The following is a 21,093-nucleotide window of genomic DNA, read 5'->3' as shown; positions in this document are numbered from 1 at the left end:
GAACACAAAAATATGGTATAGAACATTGCACATAGGGATAAAACTTTAAAAATTATGTGTGTGTGAGAGTGGGTTTGAGAGTCATAAGGTGTGGGGAGTTGAAAGATGCAAAAGGTCCCTTTGTCCCTAAATATCTTTTGCGCAGTTTCATCAAAGTGCCTAAAATACAATAGTAAAAGATTTATTTCTCTATATCATGAAGCTTTTGGGGATTTCAAAAGCACCCAATTAAGATAAGATGTATCTGGGAAGAATAAAATCTTAAGTTGCATTAGCCAAGGCTCATAGTTATCTATGAGCAGAGGCCAAATGAATAGAACACAGGTTAGGCACTTCTGTGACAGGAGAGTTATGCTGAAAGAGTAGATGGCAAGTCTCCAGAGATCATCTTAGGATTTCATATATTTGACCTGCACCCATTTTGTTAGTATAAATTGATGACTCCCACACAGGATACCCCAGTGCTCTTGGCTACCATGAAAATCAATAGGAAGGATTATGAACATACACTTTTATGGCTTTTCTATTTGTACTGGCCCATACTTTCACAGACGCTATGGAGAAAAATCTTTCTTGGAGTCTTTAATTTTCACACCAGTTACAAATTTCATGAGACTTTATAGTCAATCCATCCTGACTAGTGGAAAGGACCCAAGGAAAATTTAGATCAATCATACTTGAACATCATTATACATCAGGATCACTTGCGTAGTTTGAAAGAGTATAGATGCCTGGGACACCCTCCCATATTGAGCTTCAGTCAGTTTGGAGATGGGATCCAGGCACTTTCTAATAAAACTTCTCATTTGATTCTGCTCTAGGGTTGGGTTTGAGAACCACTCAACTCCTACTATCCATATGATTCTTGAATTCCTTCTTTTGTATCATGAACAAGCGTTTTGTTATATTTTTAGGCAACTATAATTTTACCAATGTTTTTACTTAAAATGAGCAGGAGTCAGTCTCCCTTTAGAATCAATCCATTAGTCATTAGTCATTTTTTGTACTTTGCTTTTCCTCTAGAATCCCCCAAACCATATGGGGAGATGATAGGTCAATCCCTATACCACATGCCAGTCCTCGGTATCAATACACACAGGAAAATATAGCACAAGACCTACAACATAATAGCAACACTTATTAAATGCTAGTTGCCAGTAATACTATTGTCATAGTTGTTATTTTCATTACTACTATTAGAGAGCAAAGATGACTTTTAAAAGCAAAATCATCAAAGCAATTTTGCAAAGACAAACATCAAGAACACACTACTTCTCAACGTTGTACAGTAAATGCTATATATTGATAACCTAGAAAAATGCTAGATGTCTGTTTTCATGTTTCATTCACTACTTCCTACTGTGCCATATAGACAAGTAAGGGACGCAAGAAAAGTGTCACAGGTGTGTTCAGGTGAGGTTTGGCAGAAAACACCCCTACCTGTCATATTTAAAACAATAGCATTCTGCATTATAGAAGAACTTTCCTTTGACATTCAAAAACTTCCTGCAAAGTTAAAAAAAAGTCTCCAATAATACCTCTCCTGAAAAGATTGAATGAAAATGTGTAAAGTTTAGTCCTTACAGAAGAAACAAAGAGGAAAAATGAGCAGGGAGAAAAACAACTTCTGAGAGTATATTTATTTCCACTTCTCTTTCTATACTACTGGTTGACCTTAACCTCTCTCTGACTCAGCTTAACCACCCATCGAACACCATTGTGCTTTAAGAGATGTCTACTAGGATTAATACCATGTGATTTCAGGCTCAGTATCATGGCTAGTCTTCTGTGAACTCTTTATAAAGGATTATTTATCCTGTAGATCATGTTGTACTGAATTACAATGAGTTAAATCAGATTTGTCTAAACTCTAAAATAAACAATAATAAAAATGACAATAGCACAGCCAGTTTTTCTTATTACTGTTATTTAGGGAATACCTGGAGAAGTATGTAAATCTTCCATTGTTTTCTTCCTTATTATGCCAAGATTAGTAAATTAAATGGTATTTTATGAATTATCTAAGTCTTAAGTCTAATTTAATCATCATTGTCAAGATTAATCAGGAAATTTACCTGTAACCATTAACTGTGTTGCTTTGTAGCATGGAAAAAAGTTAAACAGCATAATGTAACAAACCTGAGTTTTGAAGAATCACCAACCTTCCAGCAATTACTTTACCAAAGTAAAAAGTCATACCTTCGACTAAGGAAGTCAGGAGGGTGACGTTGGCTGCTTTCCGTCTTCCTGCTGGTAAGTTTAAGCCAAGTCTATCCAGTTTCTCTCTCAGGCAGCGGCCCCCATTCTTGGATTTTGCTCTGTCCAAAAACAAGTAAAAACTAGGTTTTGAAATTTCACATTCTGATAAAAATTATGAGAAGACTTGACCATGAGGAGACTACAACATCAGACGGAAGACTTATAAGGGCTAAGGGTTGAGGGGGTGGGATCAGTACAGTTAGCAGACATACAGCGCCAGAAGACACTTTCGTCTTACCTTCTCAAAATGCCTCCCAAGAGTGAAGCGTTGAGGCACTCAGGTGGTGAGAGGCGCCTCTTTACCTCAGCAATGGTCACCTTGTATTTGGAAGTAGAACTGAGAAGAGACAAACGGCCGGGGACAGAGCAAAACAAGTCTGTGGGGTTGACCACACAGGTGCCACCTTGGGGGATAAAAGTATAAAACATGTTAGTGATAGCAGGAGAAGATCATCGTACGAGAGGCTGTTAATATCAAGAGACCACTCTGGATTTGGGAATACATGATAAGAATTGTACTTATACATCATCCAGATCATCTCAGAGAGCTGCTCTGACTATGTCCTTTCAAATACTACTCAGGGTTGTGTCTTTCCAGTATCACACATAAAATGTTTGTGAGGGTACAATTGTAATATTAGAGAAAATTGGCATTCCATAGAGTGTAGACTGGTTCACCAGTGTTAATTTTGACATCATCCATGACAAGAAATGCTTCAATTAATTAAAAACCCTGAATTCCAACCTCACAAAGCATAGGTATTATTTATTCATGGCTGTGTGTTTATATACACATAGACACACACAAACACACATACGCGATAGATAGAAACTTTTTATCCACAACCGTCTTTTCCAAAATGTTTAAAAACTGTCATCTCCTTTCTCTCATCCATCTACCATCTAAGGGATCACAGTCACTCAATCCCAGATATCATTAAAATCACTTGCCCATTGCCAGAAATTTCCAACACATATAGGTGACAATGGGACAAGTACCTCTACTGTATGCCAGGCCTCAGTATCAGCACACACAGGCAAACACAGCACAAGACCTAGAACATAGTAACAGTAGCACTTACTAAATGTTAGTTGCCAATAATATTATTGTTGTAATTGTTATTGTCATTGTTACTATTAGGGAGTAAAGCAAAGATAACTGTTAATAGCAAAATCACCAAAGCAATTTTGCCATGCTGGAGTTCCTAGAACAGAAGCCTTCTGTCTCTAAGGTCCAACAAGCCCCCGGAGCTTCAATCTCCTCCAGGAACAACAGTGTACATTCTCTATCCTCAGACAACCAATGAGAACTAAAGTAGACTTAAAGACCCAAAGGCGATAATCTCCAAGGAGAGTTTCCTGCTGCCCAACTCCTCACCCACTGAAAAAGTCCTGAGCTGATGTCCACCCTGCTCACATGGTGACTATATAGTCTTGGAATCCAAGGCTGCCTCCTCATGCATTGAGGAATCTGAGGGTAGAGTTTCTAAGGTTCAGTGCCAAATGTAAATTCAAAGTTAGTTGCTTTTCTGAGCATGCATGTAATTTCTTCAGTGAGCAGCTATCTTAAGACCCATTGCCAGAAAAGGGTCAAGGCAAGGAAAAACATAGATGGGAGAAGAAAAATGGACAGAATAGTGTTGATCAAAATATTTTTACTCAAAGTGTGGTCTTCATTGGGTAGCATCTGCATGTCCTATGAACTTGTTAGAAGTATGAAATCTCAGGCTCACTTCCAGGCTTTCTGAGTTAGAAAATGTATTTTAATGAGACCCATAGATGATTCAAGTGCTGGTTAAAGTTTGAGAAGTACTGGAGTGGCCTCTCAAGTAGCTCCTGCCCTCTTTTACTAAGCAGCACAGTGAAAGGTTGCATAGGTGGAGTCTCTGGGATTCAGATTTGGGTGTGTTCTCTGGGCACCATGGCTAAATAACATAGAAGAACATTTAAAAGGGCAAAGGAACCCCAGACCTGGGGGGAGAGAACAAGCTAGCCTCACTCCACCCTTAAAATGTTTTTACCCCTGTACTTTCTGGAATTCCTCCTGGCTTATGGCACCCAAGTTTCCCCTGAAAGTGCTGGAGACCAACCAAGATCTTTCTCCCTAAGTGTTCCCAGGCTAAATGCTTCTCTCCCAGAATAGGAGAGAAGATAGTAGGAACTTCAGGGGAGCCAACTCTCTCCAGGCTGGAAGTTGGGTCCTATATACTTGGCCAAAACCCCTACACAAGTGCCTGGAAACCTACCCTCAATTTGAAATCCAAGAGGTCATAATCTCATTTGTCAAATTAAAATCTTTTTCTTGGATTCAAACTTGTAGCTAATACCATGAAAACTTGGAAAACTGTGCAAACACCTGCCTTAGGAGCTGGAAACACAAATTCTCCTGTACTTCCCCACTTTGCATTCCCAGAGAGTTTTAAATCGGAATATAATAACAATACAAACACTTTCCCAGATTCTTGGACCTGAGCCTACTATTTTACTTTTGTTCATGTATTCTCTTTGTACCTATAGATGCAAAATGCATTTTAAAAATGAGCTCTTAAGTGAATTCTCAAAAATTGAGATGAACAAGAAAACAAGATAGGTATCAATGTATCTTGGTTTTAGAGTAATATTATGAGAATCATGACTGATTACTTTAGAATTTAGGTCAGTCTGAAACAAAAATATTAAACAAACAAATGTCTATATCCAAAATTCGCATAGCTCTCTTCTAAAAACAGGCCTCTACCCACAGTCACTATGAATCATAAGCAAATTTATATTCTTACATAAACCTCCCTCTCTTGTACACTAGCCAGTATGCAATTGAGGACACAGGAATCTTACCCAATTGGTTCCAAGTTTACTATGAGTGAGAGAAGACAGTGTTTAGGTATATGTACATATTAGTTTTTTGGCTGCTAAGGGAAGGGAAGGACACAATTTTAGACCTCTCCTATCTTCACGAATCTTCAGTGGGTTAGAAACCTAATTTAGGGAGATGTGGAAGACTACTGTTTTTGTAAAAGAAGGAGTTAAATCATGCTCTCTCCCATTGGAAAACAGCTCCCTTTTGGCAAAGCAAACCCCATGTGCTGAAAGCCAGCTGCTCCCAGGGAAACCACTGAATCCAGTACCTAGAATGTGCTAACTCCCTGGGCCCTGAGTCTCTCTTTCCTACACCCAGGTTGGGTTTCTGGCTTATGCTTAAGTAGGTAGGCATTTATTAGGTAAGTTACACTGGCTGCATATTAAGAGTACACTTTATGCACACACAAATTGCCTGAAGGATTTATTTTGTATTCAGGATTAGCCATCAACTCTAGGGTCTTTTATTTTTTATGTCACAGTATCTTTAAAGGGAATTTCTGTTGCTTTGATACTTGGCATTGCTGCAGCCTTGGGGAACTCTCTCATTTTGGCTAAAGATTTGGCAACTTGTAGAGTTTACAGCAACATGGGGAACCTGATATCTTTCTTCTCAATTGTTTATTTTTTTAGGGAGGTAGAAAAAAGGAATAGGTCAATATACCCAGTGTTTTGCATTTGGAATGAAGGTACTGAGGGGGTGGGACTTCTTTAAGGGGATCCAGACTACAGATGGTAATGATGAAATCTCAAATAAGGAAAGTCATGAAACAGTGGATTACATCAAGCAATTTACAGTAGTCATCCCCAGTGTTACCAGCTGAAGTTGCTCATGGTGCTTGTGTTGTGTGTCAGCTCTTATTGAAATTGTGTGATAGTTATTCTAAATCTAGCATCCCAGTTCAGAATATCTTTGATGCTACAGCCAGCATAACCATGCAGAACTTCTCCAGAGTTCATCTCTTGTCCATTCATAGTTCACAGAAGCAATACTTCCACAGAGGTCATTATTTTCGAATTTGGAGATAGGGATCTTTATTTCCAGTGATGCTGCAAATTCTGATGGGTAGCTATGGTAACAGTGTTAGAAATCAGGAACTATCTACTTAAGGTCCCTTGTCTAGGACATGGATTTCACAAAAGGGATAACTTTACCATAAGTACAGGAAGCGGTCAGCCAGCGACACTGTGAGTGTGAAAAAGCCAGGCACATAGATGCACGTAGATGCACCTTTTCAGCCGCCATACCTTGTCAGACCCCACGCAGCCTGAAGCATGGGTTGGGGCTACCTTCTTCTTGCTGTAGCCAGGAACATCTGGCCCTATGTCTGCAGGTACAGTGTGGGGTAGTGGAAATAGCACTGGGCTACAAGAACTTGGCAAACTGGAGACGCATGCAACCTTGGGTGAGGAATACCCTAGGCCTCAGTCTGTCCATCTGAAAAATGAATCTCCCCAGCTTGTGAGGAGGTGCCAGGGATGCACGCGCGCCCATCAGCCTGAGTAAAGGCCACCCGACCACATCGCAGGGTGTGAGCTGTGAAGCCGGACGAGACCATCACCCACAGTCTGTGCTGCAAATGGCTGCAAAAAGCCAAGCGCTGACGCCTAGGCGAGCTTTTCCTCTTCTCTTCCCAGGCTATTAGGTCAGAGGAAACATTCGCGGCTGTCTCCAAGGAGCTAAGGCTCCCTGGGCGCCCCTAAACCTGCCTCTCAGCCCCAGGCGCGGCCACGGCGCCTCCCCCAGCCAAGAGCCCCCCCGGCTGCGGCGAGGCCCGGCGCGCTCTGCAGGTGCGATCGATACTTCCTAGCCGGCTTCGGGCGCCGGGCCGCTGCGCGCAGCCTCTCCAAAGCCACAGCGCCGCCCCACTCGTCGCCGCGTCGGTGTTGACATAATTAGACCAAATCTTGAGAGCAAAATAAATGTTCTGTTCGCCTTACAGCCAAACAGATGTTTACAATTCAAATGAAAGAAATACAAACGGCAGGGATTTTTCTTCTCCCCTTCTTCATCTCCAGTGATCGCTCGTTTTTTTTCTGACACATTAAAAATGTGTAAGCGATTACAGGAGTTTCCTGTCCCTGTTTGTTCTGCGGCTGCATCTCTGCGAGGTGCGCGTGTGAGCTGGGTGGGTAGGATTATTCTCCGCTGCTTCCCCTCTGGCCTCTCACCCTTCCCAATCCTCCTCCCCCCGTGTTACCCCTCCACCCACGGCAGCAGATATTAATTGTAATCAAATAGCAAAGGAGTGCGGGCTTAATTGCAATCAATTAGGCCTTTGATGAGTTGTCTGCAGCGAATTGTGCTGTCTGGGGGAAGGGTATACCATTACAGGTATAACTGGATTACCAGGGCTGAATGAGCTTCTCCCGGAGCAGATTCCAGGCAGAACAAAAGAAAGCGAGGTCTGTTCCAGGAGACAGGCTAGTTGAATGTGGTGGTGGGTATGTACTAGTGCGTATGGGGGGGATTAATCCCCATTCCTCAGTGCAGAGAGTGCTTTGACTTTTGATGATTTTCAAAGCAGTAAAGAAATAAGAGAGAAGGCCGTAGGGTATGGGAAAGCAGCTCCCCTCTCCTAGCCGCCCCCCCTCCCAAAGATTCCCAACAAACCATGCCTCTAGAATGCTTTGGTTCAAGAGTTTTAGACTTCCTGTGAAGGAGATTGAATTTCAAATCTGCAGCATCTGCATTTGGGGACTAAGGCAGGTGAGTCTCCAGGTGTAATTCTAGCTCTATTTTCACCCACAATGGAAGAGCCATGGAGATGAGTTTGGGCCAGTTGCAGTTGACAGAGACAGAGAGAGAGAGAGTGAGAGAGAGAAAAAGAGAGATTCCCCGTAGTACTCTCCAGGGGTACTGACAAAGGAAAAGAAACAAGGCTTCCCACCCTCCTCCAGTCTTACTCCTTCCAGAAGCTGCTGAAAGAGCCGACATCTCTCTCCAACCCGGCGTCCAAGGCTCAGGGCCCTGTGGAACCCGAAGCAGCAGAGGAAAGCCACCTTGCTGCACAAGCAGCCTGAGGGCCGCCATGAGGGCAGCAACAGGGAAGGCGGGCAGGTCCACCTACCTGTTCTTAGCAGACTGGACAATCGAAGCTAAGGCTCCGTTTCAAGGAAGCATTTTTTTTTAAAGAAATTAAATCAGATCTGACAATATTTGTACCGCAGCATAAACGCCTCCACCTTGGCGTGCCAGTCACCTCTAAGCGCTCTGATAAACTCCAGCTCGCTTAAAACGTGCCAAGTTCAGGTCATATTAATTCTCCAAAAAATGTTTTGATTCAAAGTAGTTTGTATTTTGTGTAGCCACGGGCAATCGGGAAAGCGCTCCCGCCTGCCGGTGGCCGGGCCGCTCCCTCTTCGCGTGGCCCAGAGGCTACGGCGGTATTTAAGCTTCTGAAATTAGCCTGGGGCTGCAAGGCAGAATGATCACAAAGCGAAACAAGGGCGCTTCCCCTTTTCACTTTTTTCATTTTTTTCTCTCTCCCTCCTCCCCACCGCCCCCCCCCCTTTTTTAGTTTGCCATCCCGATTTCACAAAAGAGACCAGGGCCAAAATGTCACTTTCCCACAGCACTTGGAAAAGCTAGGTCTTCTCATCTCACCTCCATCCTCTTATGAAGGCCATAGCCCACTACGCAGTTCAACCCCAACCCTGCGACTCCAGTCTGGATCCGTTCATTATTAGCTTCATCATCATCATCGTCGTCATCAGCATTGTTCACTTATTATTAAATACTCGGAGCAAGAAATGAAAGGGACCCTTGCCTGACAAAGGGGAGGGGGGCATAAGGGAGCCTTAGAAGATTCACGAGGAAAAGAAGAGTGGGTTTTCCTTTCTTTCTTTTTTTTTAATGATTAAAAACACAGACGACTCCTGTAAATAGAAGCCTCATTTCTTCAAGAGATGCCTTTTGAAACCCAGTATCTGAATATTCAACGAAGGCAAAGCTCCACTCTGTACGTACAACATTAATATGATCTCTGCAGAATTTGCTACTCAGTAATATTAACATATCAAAGCCGACGCCCGAGGCGAAAGAAGCTATCGATACGCGAGCACAGGGTAAAGTAAAGATTATTGGTTCTGATGGTTGGAGTGGCGGAGCTGCGGGCAAAATCGCGCACACCATTAACCGAGAGTGAGCGCGAGGGGAGCTGCGCCTCTAAGGCGGTGGCAAATATTTTATCTAGGTGGTAATTACCTCGCCGCTGCCCCCTCTTCCACGTATTCTTTGGCTATCAGGCCTTCATTACAGGCAAAACCAATGTAATTGCCACTTAATAAAGTCAGTCAAGACAATGATATTTGGTCCTTTACAAGTAAAAGTGGCCAAATTGAAAAAATAAGTGGAGCGACCCCACCCACAACCTCTTCACGCCACTGCCAACCAGGGAAATCTCCCTGATAAACTCATGGAAGGTATATAGGCATGTATCTTTCTTCAAGAAGAATATTTGGGAGTCTTTCGAAGCGAAATCTATTTTTTTTTTCCTCCCACAGTAAAATCTGGAGATCATTAGAAATGAAAATTTATCCAAGAACTAATTAGGAGAGAGAAAATGGTGACTAGTTGTGTTTTTCAATAAATCATGTTTCATGTGGAGACTGGAATAGAAATAGACATTCTTATCCAAGCTGTTAGACAATATTGGGTTATATGAGGATTGGTGGTATGGCAGAGTGCTTGAGTATATATCCTCCTGATTTTTGACAAACAAAGGTGATCTTTAGCTATTGGTATCAGGGGTCCTGTGCACTATCATGATAATAGAGAAAAGAGGCTTCCTTAGCATTTCTCTAAACACAGGAAGTCCTGAGATGGGGAACTGGGTGGCTCTGAGGATCATACACCCCCTTTTAAGACAGCACTTCCTTGCTAACCTCTTGTAAATTGTCAAGAACGTTGATTGTTTCAGACACACACCTTCCTCTCCAGGGCTCAACCAGGTTAACTGGCTCTTCTCTAAGATAGGTGAAATGGAATAAACTCCGCAGCTAAATTCTGAATTCCTTCAAAGTGGGGGGATTAGAGTTTAGTCGAACAATGCAGGCATAAACCCCAAGTTACATTCCCTTTCTCTTTAAAGATATGCTGTTCTCCTATGAGATCCATGTTTGGCTTAAAATAGCATATTCAGTGATGATTTGTAGGTGAAACGAATAGGTACCGAATTCTACCAGAACAATAAAGCATCACCTAAGGAAGACTGTTTGTGGCTCTGACAAAGTTAAGACCGCAGCTCGCGCCTTGTAGATACCTAAGAGCTTTGGTCGTTCTTGAGAGGATGGGGTGACAAGGTGAGAGGGTGTCCCTTAAATCTCCACCCAGAAATTCAACGATTCCACAGCTGCCTCTTCTCCAGCTCCTGTCCTTGGCCTCGAATAATTTCAACTCTCTGTCGGGTATCGTGTGCTCAGATGCAATTTCCAGGCATTTGAGAAGGTGATTTTGGAGCAAGTGTGAAACTGAATGCAAAACCGCAGTAGCTGGAGCGGGCTCCGGGAGGCGCGGGCTCCCGTCCCTGATTAGTGGCGCTGTCCTTCAGCACCACCGACATCTCTGTGCGCCCGGAGGGCTCTGCTTCACCTTTAGTTTTACCCGCCCAGACAAACCCTGACCAGCTCCTCTCACCTGGTCCTCTTTTCTTTGTGTATTTTGTTGTTGTTGCTGTTGTTGTTTACCTCCTCCAACAGTGTGTGTATTTTATTTCAATATTCACCAGTCTTGGGCCTGTTTCCTGTCATTTCAATATGGCTGAGTACTAACTGGGCTGACAAACTCAATACTGCTCGTTTTAAAAATCTTTGTGGAGCGATACCAGTAGACATTTTCTTTTCTTTTTTTAAACTAGCTTTTAAATCTCCATAGGGTGAAATAACGGAGTTGAATAGCTCTTTTAAATTTAATGTAAACTCCAAAACCACTACTATAGCCAAGTTCTGAAAGGAAAGCACTCTTTGTTTCCTTTCCTCCTCTGTTTAAATGGAATTTCACACTGGACATTAGGTTATGAAATCTTCAGTTTAAACATGAAAGAATCCACTGCTTTCTACCAGTACATTACTCTCTTCAGAAAAGCAAATTTTTCAAGAAGCTTTGAAAGAGATGGAGAGGGACTGCAGGACGTTTATTTGGTATTATCTGAAGTGACTCAGTTTTTAGTGGTTAGGTTACTAAAGACAACTGCGGCCCTGGAGCAGGAATTAGTGTTGGTGAATAGGCCATGTCTTATTAATTCGTATGAAGTTGGGATAACAGCTGGTCCCTCTTGCTTGTGTGCTCCTCGGGTTACTCAGCTCGCTAGCAAAATAAACTTCAGAGGCTCTGGGTACAGTTAAGTGGGGAAGCCAACAAAATCTGCACTGCCTTGAGGCCCTGAGAATGTCATAGTTCAAAACCTTTTGTCAAAATGGAACATCTGAGATGCAGCCCCCTTCAGTGCCTGAACTGAAAGCAACAGCTCTCTCCTCTCCTCTTGCCTTCCCTCCCCTTCTGATTCCATGGGTAACTCTGGATTCAGATGTTTTCCTCAACAGATGGGAACAAGAAAGCTTTATCCAGTACAGTTAACACCACCTCCTCCTCCCACCCTCCCTTGAAGAAAGAAATGTTCTGGACATTTAGAAAAATAAGGGCAGCTACAATATTGGTGTTTCATTAGCCTCCCCTAAAGCCTCAATGATCTAGCCTTTCACAGAATCCCTCAAAGCCTCAAGCTAACACCATCACCTCAAACACCCAGGCTGTGGCTGGCACATTTAGGGCTAAAAGAGACCCGAAATTCTGCTTGAGGATGTTGTGTCGGGTTGGGGGAAGGGGATGTGAGAAGCTCTCCTCCTTTTCCTTTTCTTTTTTCTTTTTTGTCTCTAACTTTGATTCTGTCACAGTTCTTGGAGGAGGAACAACAAATATCTCCTATCGAAAGTCTTTTGGGCATAGCCGGGGTTCAAGCCTCAATGAAAGAAGGGAGACTTTTTAATGTAGGTATGCCTGTGTGGGAGTAGAATAATTCACTAAGAATAATTGTTTTCTTAATCATCAGACAAGGAATCTGATGTTTAAAAGCACCACCAGATCTTCAAAACAATGTAACAGATAAGAGAAGAATGTTTAGGGTTAACACATTGTTACTTACCTCTTCTTATAACTCCACCTTGGCCATTGAGAACAAGCCCACACTGGGCTTCCACAGAGCCCTTAATAAAAAATAAAATAAATAAAATCAATCAAATAGATACTGATAGGTATGGCCACGTGGGTAAAGTCTTTTAAACTGGCCCGTCCCTGAACCCCATCTCAATAGACATTTTAAAGCAAACATTGAGCTGAAGCAAGTTTGTCAGCAAACACTATTTCAAGGAAAAAATCTCAAGAAAAACCACAGTCTAAAAGTTGTATAAATCTTAAGGTATGCATTTTACATCACCATACAATATTGCACTTCAAAGTGCCTGAGAGCCTTTCATCTTGGCATAAGAGAATGAGAAGCCCTTTGAGTCCCCATCAAGGCACATAGCATATATACAGACAGTGTATACTCAGCACTTTCTGAGTGGAGCAAATTACACCTAGAGTGTCAAGCCTGGGACTGTGGGTTTCTTGGGGGCTCAAAGGAGGATTTCATATGCAGGATTCAAGATATCTTCTGGAGGTTCTGTTTTACCCCAAATGTAGGGACATCCTATAATGCTACGCAAAATGGGCCTTATGAAGGAAATACCTTCAGGTTCACTCACTGTAGATCTTCAAGCTCCTAATGGATTGAGGAATCATTTGAGCTGGAAAGGTGGAAAGGATTTGCTGATTTTGGGTTAAGAAAAATAAAAATTTCTCTCTGTGTCTTTTTTTTTTTTTTTGAATCGAAATGTGTTAAAGGCTCATTTTCCTTTACAAACAAACGAGGTATTGGACATGAAAGAGGCCTTGAAGGGTGTTAACCTACCCAACAGCCCGTGAAGAGTTAAGTAAATGCGGAGAGAGTCGGTGCATAATAAAAACCCACTTTACAAAACAACCTTTACAACCCTGGCTCCCTTTCGCCTCCCCATTTTCACCATATTGAGGCAGGCCTGTAAGACCCCCCTTTTCAACCTACTCACGAGCTCTTTCTTATTTTAAATGTTCTGCCTTAAAGTGATTATCAAATCAATATGAAAAAAAAAAACTTGGAGACTGAGCATAAATTAAAGCGGTGATGGGAAAAGGTGTGACAGTTTCCTTTGTTGGCCATAGCAAATCTTTTTAGGGGACTCAAAGATGGAACTGAAGCCACAAGACTGTTTGCATCTGTTAGGCAGACTTAGACCGCCCTCCAAACCATTGGACTTTCACTTAAAATTCTGTGCAGGGAAAAGTATATTTACATTTGTTGCATTTGAAATGAGGCATATGCTGATGAATGTTTTAAAAAGGAAGAAATAAAAGGAGAGAGACGGGTTTCTCCCACACATTCCCTCCCCATTTCTCGTTTTAAAAGTAGCTATGACTCTTTCTTTCTTTTTCGTTTTGCCAACTTGATCCAAGAAGAGTGGAAGAAAATAACTTGCCAGATTTACAAATTTACTATATAACATTCATAGATAGGTAGACAGACATATAAATATGGATACAGAGTATGATATATGCACATATGTCTATATCTATGTAAAGATATATACATATATCATACACCATACTCTATTTCCTCTAGTATCTCGGATGCTTCCCTCAGTATGAGTAATATTGTCTCGGTATGAGTAATAAAAGGGAAAAGGGAGATTAAGTATATATATATATATACATACATGTATGTATATATATATACATACATATGAGATAGGCTGAAGAAAATATTTCAAAATATCTTAAACATAGATGGTAAAGGGCCTTGAAACTCTCCAAGGGAGTGAACCAGTTTCCCTCCCACTCTCTGGCGCACCGTTAATATGTTTATTTTCTTAGAAAAAACAAATCTTAGTCCCTTCACTTAACAAACTTTTCCCCCTCATAAGTAAAACATGTTGTTTGGTCGGATGACATTGCATAAATGACCAGTTGAATGGCACTAAGTCGAAAATTGGATAAACTACGGTGTCCTTTTGCATGGGATTCACTCTTTGTCTGGTGCTTGCAAATGTTCTAATCCCCTCTTTTGAAAAATGCCCGGCTTTGTGCCTAGCACAGAAAAAAAATTTGTACAGATACAAAAAAATCAGCAGCAGACGCGGCTATTAAAAGGAGTAAATAGGTTTTAGTTGAGCTAAGCATTGAATGGCAGATTTTTTTCCCCTTGAGACATAAGGGGATCCTTGTGAAAAATGTAAAAATACCCTGAGCGTATAAAATTATTTTGTGAATATAAATGTAGAAAGTCAAGGTTTATGTGTCCAAATCTTTTTTCTTCTTCACCGATCTTGCCGGTATGGCTCTTTGTTAGAACTGTAAGGGCTTTCACTTTAATTTAAAAATAATCCCTTGCTCAGAGGTAAATGAGGTGAAAAGATTTTCTGTGCGCAACAAGGGATCTCTTACGTCTCCAACTTGTGCTCTTGAAATACCTCTCCATTTGTTATAGAGAGCGTGCAGAAGGTGGCCAGCTTTGTGCAGACCGAAAAAGTAGGGACTCGCAGGTAGAGCTGCACTTTCAGCTAAAAAGAAATATAAATTTGGGTCTTCTGAATTCTTTTACTGGACATTTGTGGGTTCATTTGTTTGAAATGTGCCTACGACAATATGATTGCATAATTATAAATTCTATTGTTGGCAAAGAATGTGCAAAAGTCTGTTAAGAAAGAAAGTAAAGGAGATCATTTCACTGAGTGACAGTATATGAATTACTTTCTTCTTTCCATCTTTCTTCCTTTCCTTCCATCCCTACCTCCTCTCTCCCTCCCTTCTTTCCTTCTTTCCTTTCTCCTTCTTGCCTTCCTTCCTTTTCTTCTTTCACTTTCCCTTCCTCTTTCTTTTCTCTCCCTCTCTTGCTTCCGTTATTTTCTCATTTCTATCTTTTTAGGGGTTGCATCTTATATAAAATGTAATGGCCTGAAGAAAAAAAAATAAAGTTGTGAATCATCCAACTGGGATGGGGTTTGGGTGCACAAAAAGCAGACAGAATTAAACTCAATCCTAACCTTGGTGAAGTGCATTGTGCAGATTCTTTCATTAGGGTGGATTTTTGGAGCTTCTATTTGAGATTCTTTAGTTTCCACAGGTATCAGGTATATTTAGTGAAACTTTTGCTCAAGCTCAGGGTTCCAATAATTTTCTAATAAGAAACCAGACCCCCACTTATAGTAAGATCAGCACAAGCTCAATTTGGGACAAACGCCTGGGGGGCATGGGTAGATCCTGCAAAGGGCAGAGACTGAGGGTGCGATTGGTCATCAACTTATCGAGTCTTACTCTGAGTGTCCAGTTGGCTCAACTGCAGCCTCCTAGATCTCCCCCACCCCATCCCCTCAGGGTCAAAAAGTCAATTCGCAAAAGATTTCCGTGTAGACAGACCAAAGGTGGGGGTCCGCAGCTGGCCGGACTCCAGCGCGTCCAGGTAAAATGCCTGGATCCAATGAGAGGGACAGAATGGAAACACTCCTCCTAATTGTTTTGATAACTTTCCATAAGTGGGGTGTGTGTGTGTGTGTGTGTGTGTGTGTGTGTGTGTGTGTGTGTGTGAAAGAGAGAGAGAGAGAGAGAGAGAGAGGCACGGTTTGCAGTCAGAGCATTAAAGCATTAATGGAGCGGGAGGGGGAGGACGAAGAGGGGAGGGAGCAGACAAATTCGCTGCATGCTTATTTACCTGCAAGTCGTCTGCTCCCGCGGCGGCCAGCCCCAGGCTGGGCCCTGGCAGGAGTCTTTGATCTGGGTGCATTCCATACTGAGAGCCATGGCTCATGAGGGACAGGTCGTGCCGACGGTAGGCATCGAGGCAGCCCAGCTCCCGCCTCTGCTCGTCCAGGCAGGACGACTTGAGCGCCCGAGCATTGTGCAGGTTAATAAAGTCGGTGGGCTCCCCGTGGTGGATCTGCTGGTAGTACTGTTGCGAATGGTGGAGCGAGTTCAGAGAGTAGGCGTCGGGGGTGACGGCCGGGTGGCTGTGCTGAAACTCGTAATGGAAGGACTGGTGGTGGAGCGGGGTGTACTGGTGGTTAGTGGAGAAGTAGGGGGACGCAAACTCGGTGCCGGTGGTGGAGTAAGTTAAAGGAGAGGAGGAGGAATAGGCGACAGTGGAATTGGCTACGGACTCCAGACAGCCAAGCTGCATCAAACGGTAGCTGTTTGATCCGTCGTGACGTATCTGGAAGGAAGAGGGGGAAAAGGGAGAGCAGAAAAACTTGAGGTTTGTCATTTTGCAACCAAGGCGCCTCTCTCCCAGAGCCAGAAGCTTTCTCTGGCACTCGGAGGAGAGCGAGTGCGCGAGGCTCGGGCCGTGCCGAGGCTGGGACTCAGTGCCTTTGCCAGAGAGCCTTTGCGAACAGGCGAACTGGGGGTGGGCGGCCTCGTCCTCACAGTCGAGAGAGCGGAAAAAAATCCCCCACCCTATATAGGTGCGGGTGACACCACGCACACACACACGCACACGCACACACACACACACACACACAGCCCCTGCCCAACTTGTGCAGGGAGCTGGGCGCTGGGAGCCGGGTTTGCAACTGACTCCGGGGCCGCGGGAGCAGAGCAGCGAGTCACTCGCAGGGAGCGCCGGCCCGCGCCTGCCTTGCTCTCCGGCCAGACCCCAGCACCGAAATCCCGCGCCTGTCCATGCCCAGACGTTCGGCCCTGGCTGCTCAAAATCATTATCCACATATTTAAAAAAAAAAAAAAAGATCCAGTCTGTGCAAATCTTTCAACTTGCTTATCTTTAGTCATTTGTCGGAGGGAATCCGACCCCCCCTTTTCTGCTTCCCTTGCCTTGAATAAGCCAGTTTCAAAAGGGGTGCGTTGTTCCCCACCCCCCCCTTGTCCACCTACTGCCCCCCCCCACCAGTCCCTTTTCTTTGCCTTTCTGAGAATCTTTTTCCCGGTCTCTATCTCTTTCTCTTCACCTCCCCCCACCCCTTTCTTTATTATTAGGATTATGTTTTCCCGCTCATTATGGCAAATGTTTCTTAACGTGGCACAGAGTTGCTCTCCCTGGCGACAGATGTCATAACGAACTTTCTCCCCTTTCCTTCCTTAACTTCCCCCGAAAGCCAGATTATAATTAAACATAACGGTCCAATATAGATTAGAGACAGGGGAAGCTGCCACCGCCGCCGCCACCGCAGCCGCCGCCGCCACACACACGCGCGCTCAAAAAAAAAAAAAAAAAGTAATAATACCTCGGCATCGTGGACTAGTCCCGGAAAGGTAGTTGACATGTTGGGTTTCTCCGAAAGCTTACGATGCAATTTCCCCCTCCAAAAAAAGAATCGGGAAAAAAATCCAAACTTCTTGTATTTTCCAATTTTTTTAAGAAAAAAAATGTTCTATAGATAGAGATCTAAATTGTAATGGTTTTGCCCGGATCAGATAGCTCCTTGCCTCTTACCCACTTAAAAACCTGTAGGAACAAAATTTTCCCTCTGCACAAAAGCAGCTCCCTGGAACAGATTTTGTACTTGCTGAGTATTTCTTTGGCTGATGTCGTAGGTCCCTTGGTAATATAGAAGTTTTGAAAATTAAGCATCAGCACTGAGAACTGGGAGGACAATAGGCAGAAGAGATTTATCCCAGGAGACAAGGAATAAATATTGTATCTTCGCCTAATAAGGAACTGGAGGTTCTTTCAACATTTTTATCCATTTTTTCCAACCTTTATCATGCTTTTCTATACCGACTGAGGTGGGGACTCATCTCTGTGGAGAGCATTTGCACACATTTTATTGTGAAGATAGAGATCTAGCCCCAATATATGTATATTAGAGATAGAACTATATATTAATTAAAGCTTCCTTTTATATGGGTAAGTGTTCATTCCTATTGGTTCCACTCCCTGCTTGCTGAAAGCTGCTTTTTCCAACAACCATCCGAATCAATTTTGCCCAGATTGGGGTGTCTGCCTTTGCCTAAGTGGAAACAATGCTGTTCTTTTCCATATTTACATCGAATTTGGGTTCTTTCCCCCTTCTTAAAAGGCAAAACCAGGTGGTGGCTTGCACTTTTCTGCAGCTTTTAAAATAAATAACGTGGTGATGGACAGTCTCAAGTTTCCATCCTGAAGAAACTGTGTAACTGGCAATGTATTTAGGAAAAATACAAGAGAATAAAGATGTGTGACAAGATTCTACATTTAGGTAAGATGTGTTTCACTCCCCAACCCAACCCATTTTCCCCCTCTTTTGTGTTTTCCTTCTTCCCTTTTGGAAACAGTGCTTCTGGGGGTGAGGGGGTGGCGAATGGAAGCATAGACCATTTAGCAGTGGCACTAGGTATTTGAACACCATTACCCCAAAATAACCCTTAAATGCTTGAAAGTGATATTTTACAAAGCGAAGGCAGGAAGGAGGCAGCATACATCTATCTCCACCTCTGCGGTGGATTTCTTGACTTTTAAACAGTTTTTGAGCTTTTACTTCGTTCAAAATTCAGCTTCCCCCACCAAGTCTTAGAGAGCCTCGAGGGGGTGGCGGTGGCTACAAACCCGCAATACTGAGGCTTTGCAAGGTCCAATCTCCAACCGTGTCTGTCTCCTAAGAAAGAACTGGCTGGCCCCACAGACTCATCTCAGAGGTGGAGGGGTAATTCAGTCTTAATTGCCATTTCATTTGGTTAGCTTTTAAGTGTTTAAGCTGAGAAGGTGTCTTAATAATAAGCCGCAGGCAAACAGGCATGTGGCTTTTTTTTTTTTTTAAGGTCGGAGTTTGGGAGGGTTTATTAGGATCTGCTCATGCAGGCTAACTGGGGCTGTCACTCAGCGCTCTTTGCTTTATACAAATGGACAAAGGCACACGACAAGAATTGAAATGCATTGTCTGAAGTGGAGATCCATGATGCTTCATCCCCGCACAGGGGTCAGTAGCCAACACTTGCTCTCTGTTTCAAGGTGTGCCAGCGCCCTCCCCTCCTTCTTGAAATCCCATATTTTGGTCTCATGAAGTCAAGAGACTGAGATCCCAATGAAGACAAAAAGGAAGAACGTCCAACTTGATCTTTAAGTAAAAGGGGTAAAATGAGTGCCAGTGGCACCCAGGGACTGAATCCCAAAATGCTTGCAGCAGAGTCTTTGTTTGCCAAGTCTGAGCAGGGCCTGTATAGCTTACCCATTTATTTCCACAGAGGAAATAAATAATTTAATCATCTAGAGGATCCAGGACCTGTCCCCGGGAACCCCTGCCCCAGAGAAAGTACAAACCTGCCCCCCACTCCACCACCCAGGGAAGAATATGTAGAGCCTATCCATAGTTTATCTTGGAAATGGCCAGATGCGATTTTCCTGGTGGTTGATGTTGGCTTCCCAGTTAGTCCGAGTAAAATGGAAAAGGATGGCCCCTTCTCAGACAAGCTGTAACCTCCTCCCCAACCCTCTACTGTCAGATACATCTTCATTGAAGGCGAAGGGACCTTCTCTTCCCAGCTTAGGTTCCGGCAGCAGACGCAAAACCCTCTCCCCCGGGAACAACCAGGAGGCTCAGGAAGACGTGGCCGCCTGCTCTGCCTGCTGTCCCAGTGCGTTTGTTCCACGTGTTTGTCCCTGTCTGGGAGAAGAGCCACACGCCGCCCCCCACCCCGCCCCCCGCCCAGCACTAGGAAGATGTAGCCTTATGTTACTGTCAGTAATGAGCTCTGGCCTGGAGCTGAGTACATCCCACAGAATGACCTCCAGTCGCCTGCCCCTGTGAATACTTCAGGACATCATCCAATAACTGGAAATTGTATCTTCCCATCCCATCCTCTATCCCCACCCCAATTTCTCCAGTGACTTTTAGGTACCCAAATAGAGAGCATCTAGAGTTTCATTTACTATGCTTCTTTGAACTCCTGTGGACTTGGAGGAAACTAAAGATCACGGAGAAGGAGAGAGAAAAAAAAAACACTTATTTGTACTCAAGGAAGATGAAGCAGGAAGGATAAAGTGCATCTCTTTCAGTTTGGGGGTCTCCTTTGCCAGGGGCCTGGACTCCTTTGGAAAACGTTCCTCTTACCCCCATGTCCTGGCTTCCCGCACCAGCATCTGAACTGTAGGGAAACTTCACTTGGCCAACTGCTCCTTCCTGCCTCATCCCAACTTAAAAAAAATAAATAAATAAAAATAAAAAAGCTGTTTCTTCCTGAAAGAAAAGTTGGGGAAATCATCTGTGCCATATGCACATACTGGTCAATGCTCCCTTCCATCTGCTCTGGGGTTGCTCAGCGCGCCCCTTTTCTAAAGAAACTCACTGAGGCAGGTGTGTGGTGTGTTTGGTGCCTGTGTGTGTATAATGTGCGCACAGAATTTGTTTCTGTCAGACAGACCCCCCCCCCGTTTCCCCCTCCCATCCAATTAATAGTCTTGAGCAATTAATAAGTACCTTCCCGCTTGACCCAAAGACTAGGCTTTTCAGCAAAGTTAATTCCTCTTTCTCTGTTTTGCTTCTTTCCTGAGGAGCGATTGGCCACACATTCTCCAGCGGGTGGCATAACTGAATTAACTGGCCACAGCACTTTGGAGACAGGGTGGACTATTGCCTGGGGCCCCCTCCCTCAGGGAATCGGTGGTGCCCATTCCAGCCTCAGGCTGAGGGCAGGCGGGCACGTGCCCAGCCAAAATAGCGCACAAGAGCACCGGAAAAACCCCGCCAGCCTGGCACCGTAGAAACTGGAGAGGTTCTCCCTCAACACCCATCACTTCCATTCTTCTTTCTGATTCTATGCTCTACATTCCAGGAGGGATTGTCCCACCATAGTCACTTTAGGAATCTGCAAAGAAATATTTATCACTTTTGTCTTGGTTAGGATCCATACACAGAAGAGAGTTTTTGGGGAGTTGCAGGTCCCTTCCCGAGCCTCTAGGCCAGTATCATACAAGTCATTCC

At 43.6% G+C, this 21,093-nt stretch overlaps 1 protein-coding gene across 1 annotated transcript in view; it reads right to left on the bottom strand.

Annotated features, from left to right (window-relative positions):
• The window catches only part of TFAP2D (transcription factor AP-2 delta), a 56,175-nt gene extending 38,190 nt beyond the window's left edge, over nucleotides 1–17,985 (bottom strand). Inside the window, exons 1-5 of the mRNA XM_045542185.1 lie at nucleotides 17,422–17,985; nucleotides 15,897–16,394; nucleotides 12,258–12,318; nucleotides 2,498–2,663; nucleotides 2,200–2,318 (exon numbers count right to left, since the gene is read on the bottom strand). Coding sequence (XP_045398141.1) covers nucleotides 2,200–2,318; nucleotides 2,498–2,663; nucleotides 12,258–12,318; nucleotides 15,897–16,394; nucleotides 17,422–17,460 — 883 coding nt within the window. The 5' untranslated portion in view covers nucleotides 17,461–17,985. The remainder of the gene's footprint in view (nucleotides 1–2,199; nucleotides 2,319–2,497; nucleotides 2,664–12,257; nucleotides 12,319–15,896; nucleotides 16,395–17,421) is intronic.
• Between the last annotated feature and the right edge of the window lie 3,108 nt (nucleotides 17,986–21,093).

This window comes from Lemur catta, chromosome 2, assembly GCF_020740605.2.
Source record: "Lemur catta isolate mLemCat1 chromosome 2, mLemCat1.pri, whole genome shotgun sequence".
NCBI classification, from domain to species: Eukaryota; Metazoa; Chordata; class Mammalia; order Primates; family Lemuridae; genus Lemur; species Lemur catta.
Note: the sequence above shows the minus strand (reverse complement) of the source record. Positions and strands in the feature narration are given on the sequence as shown.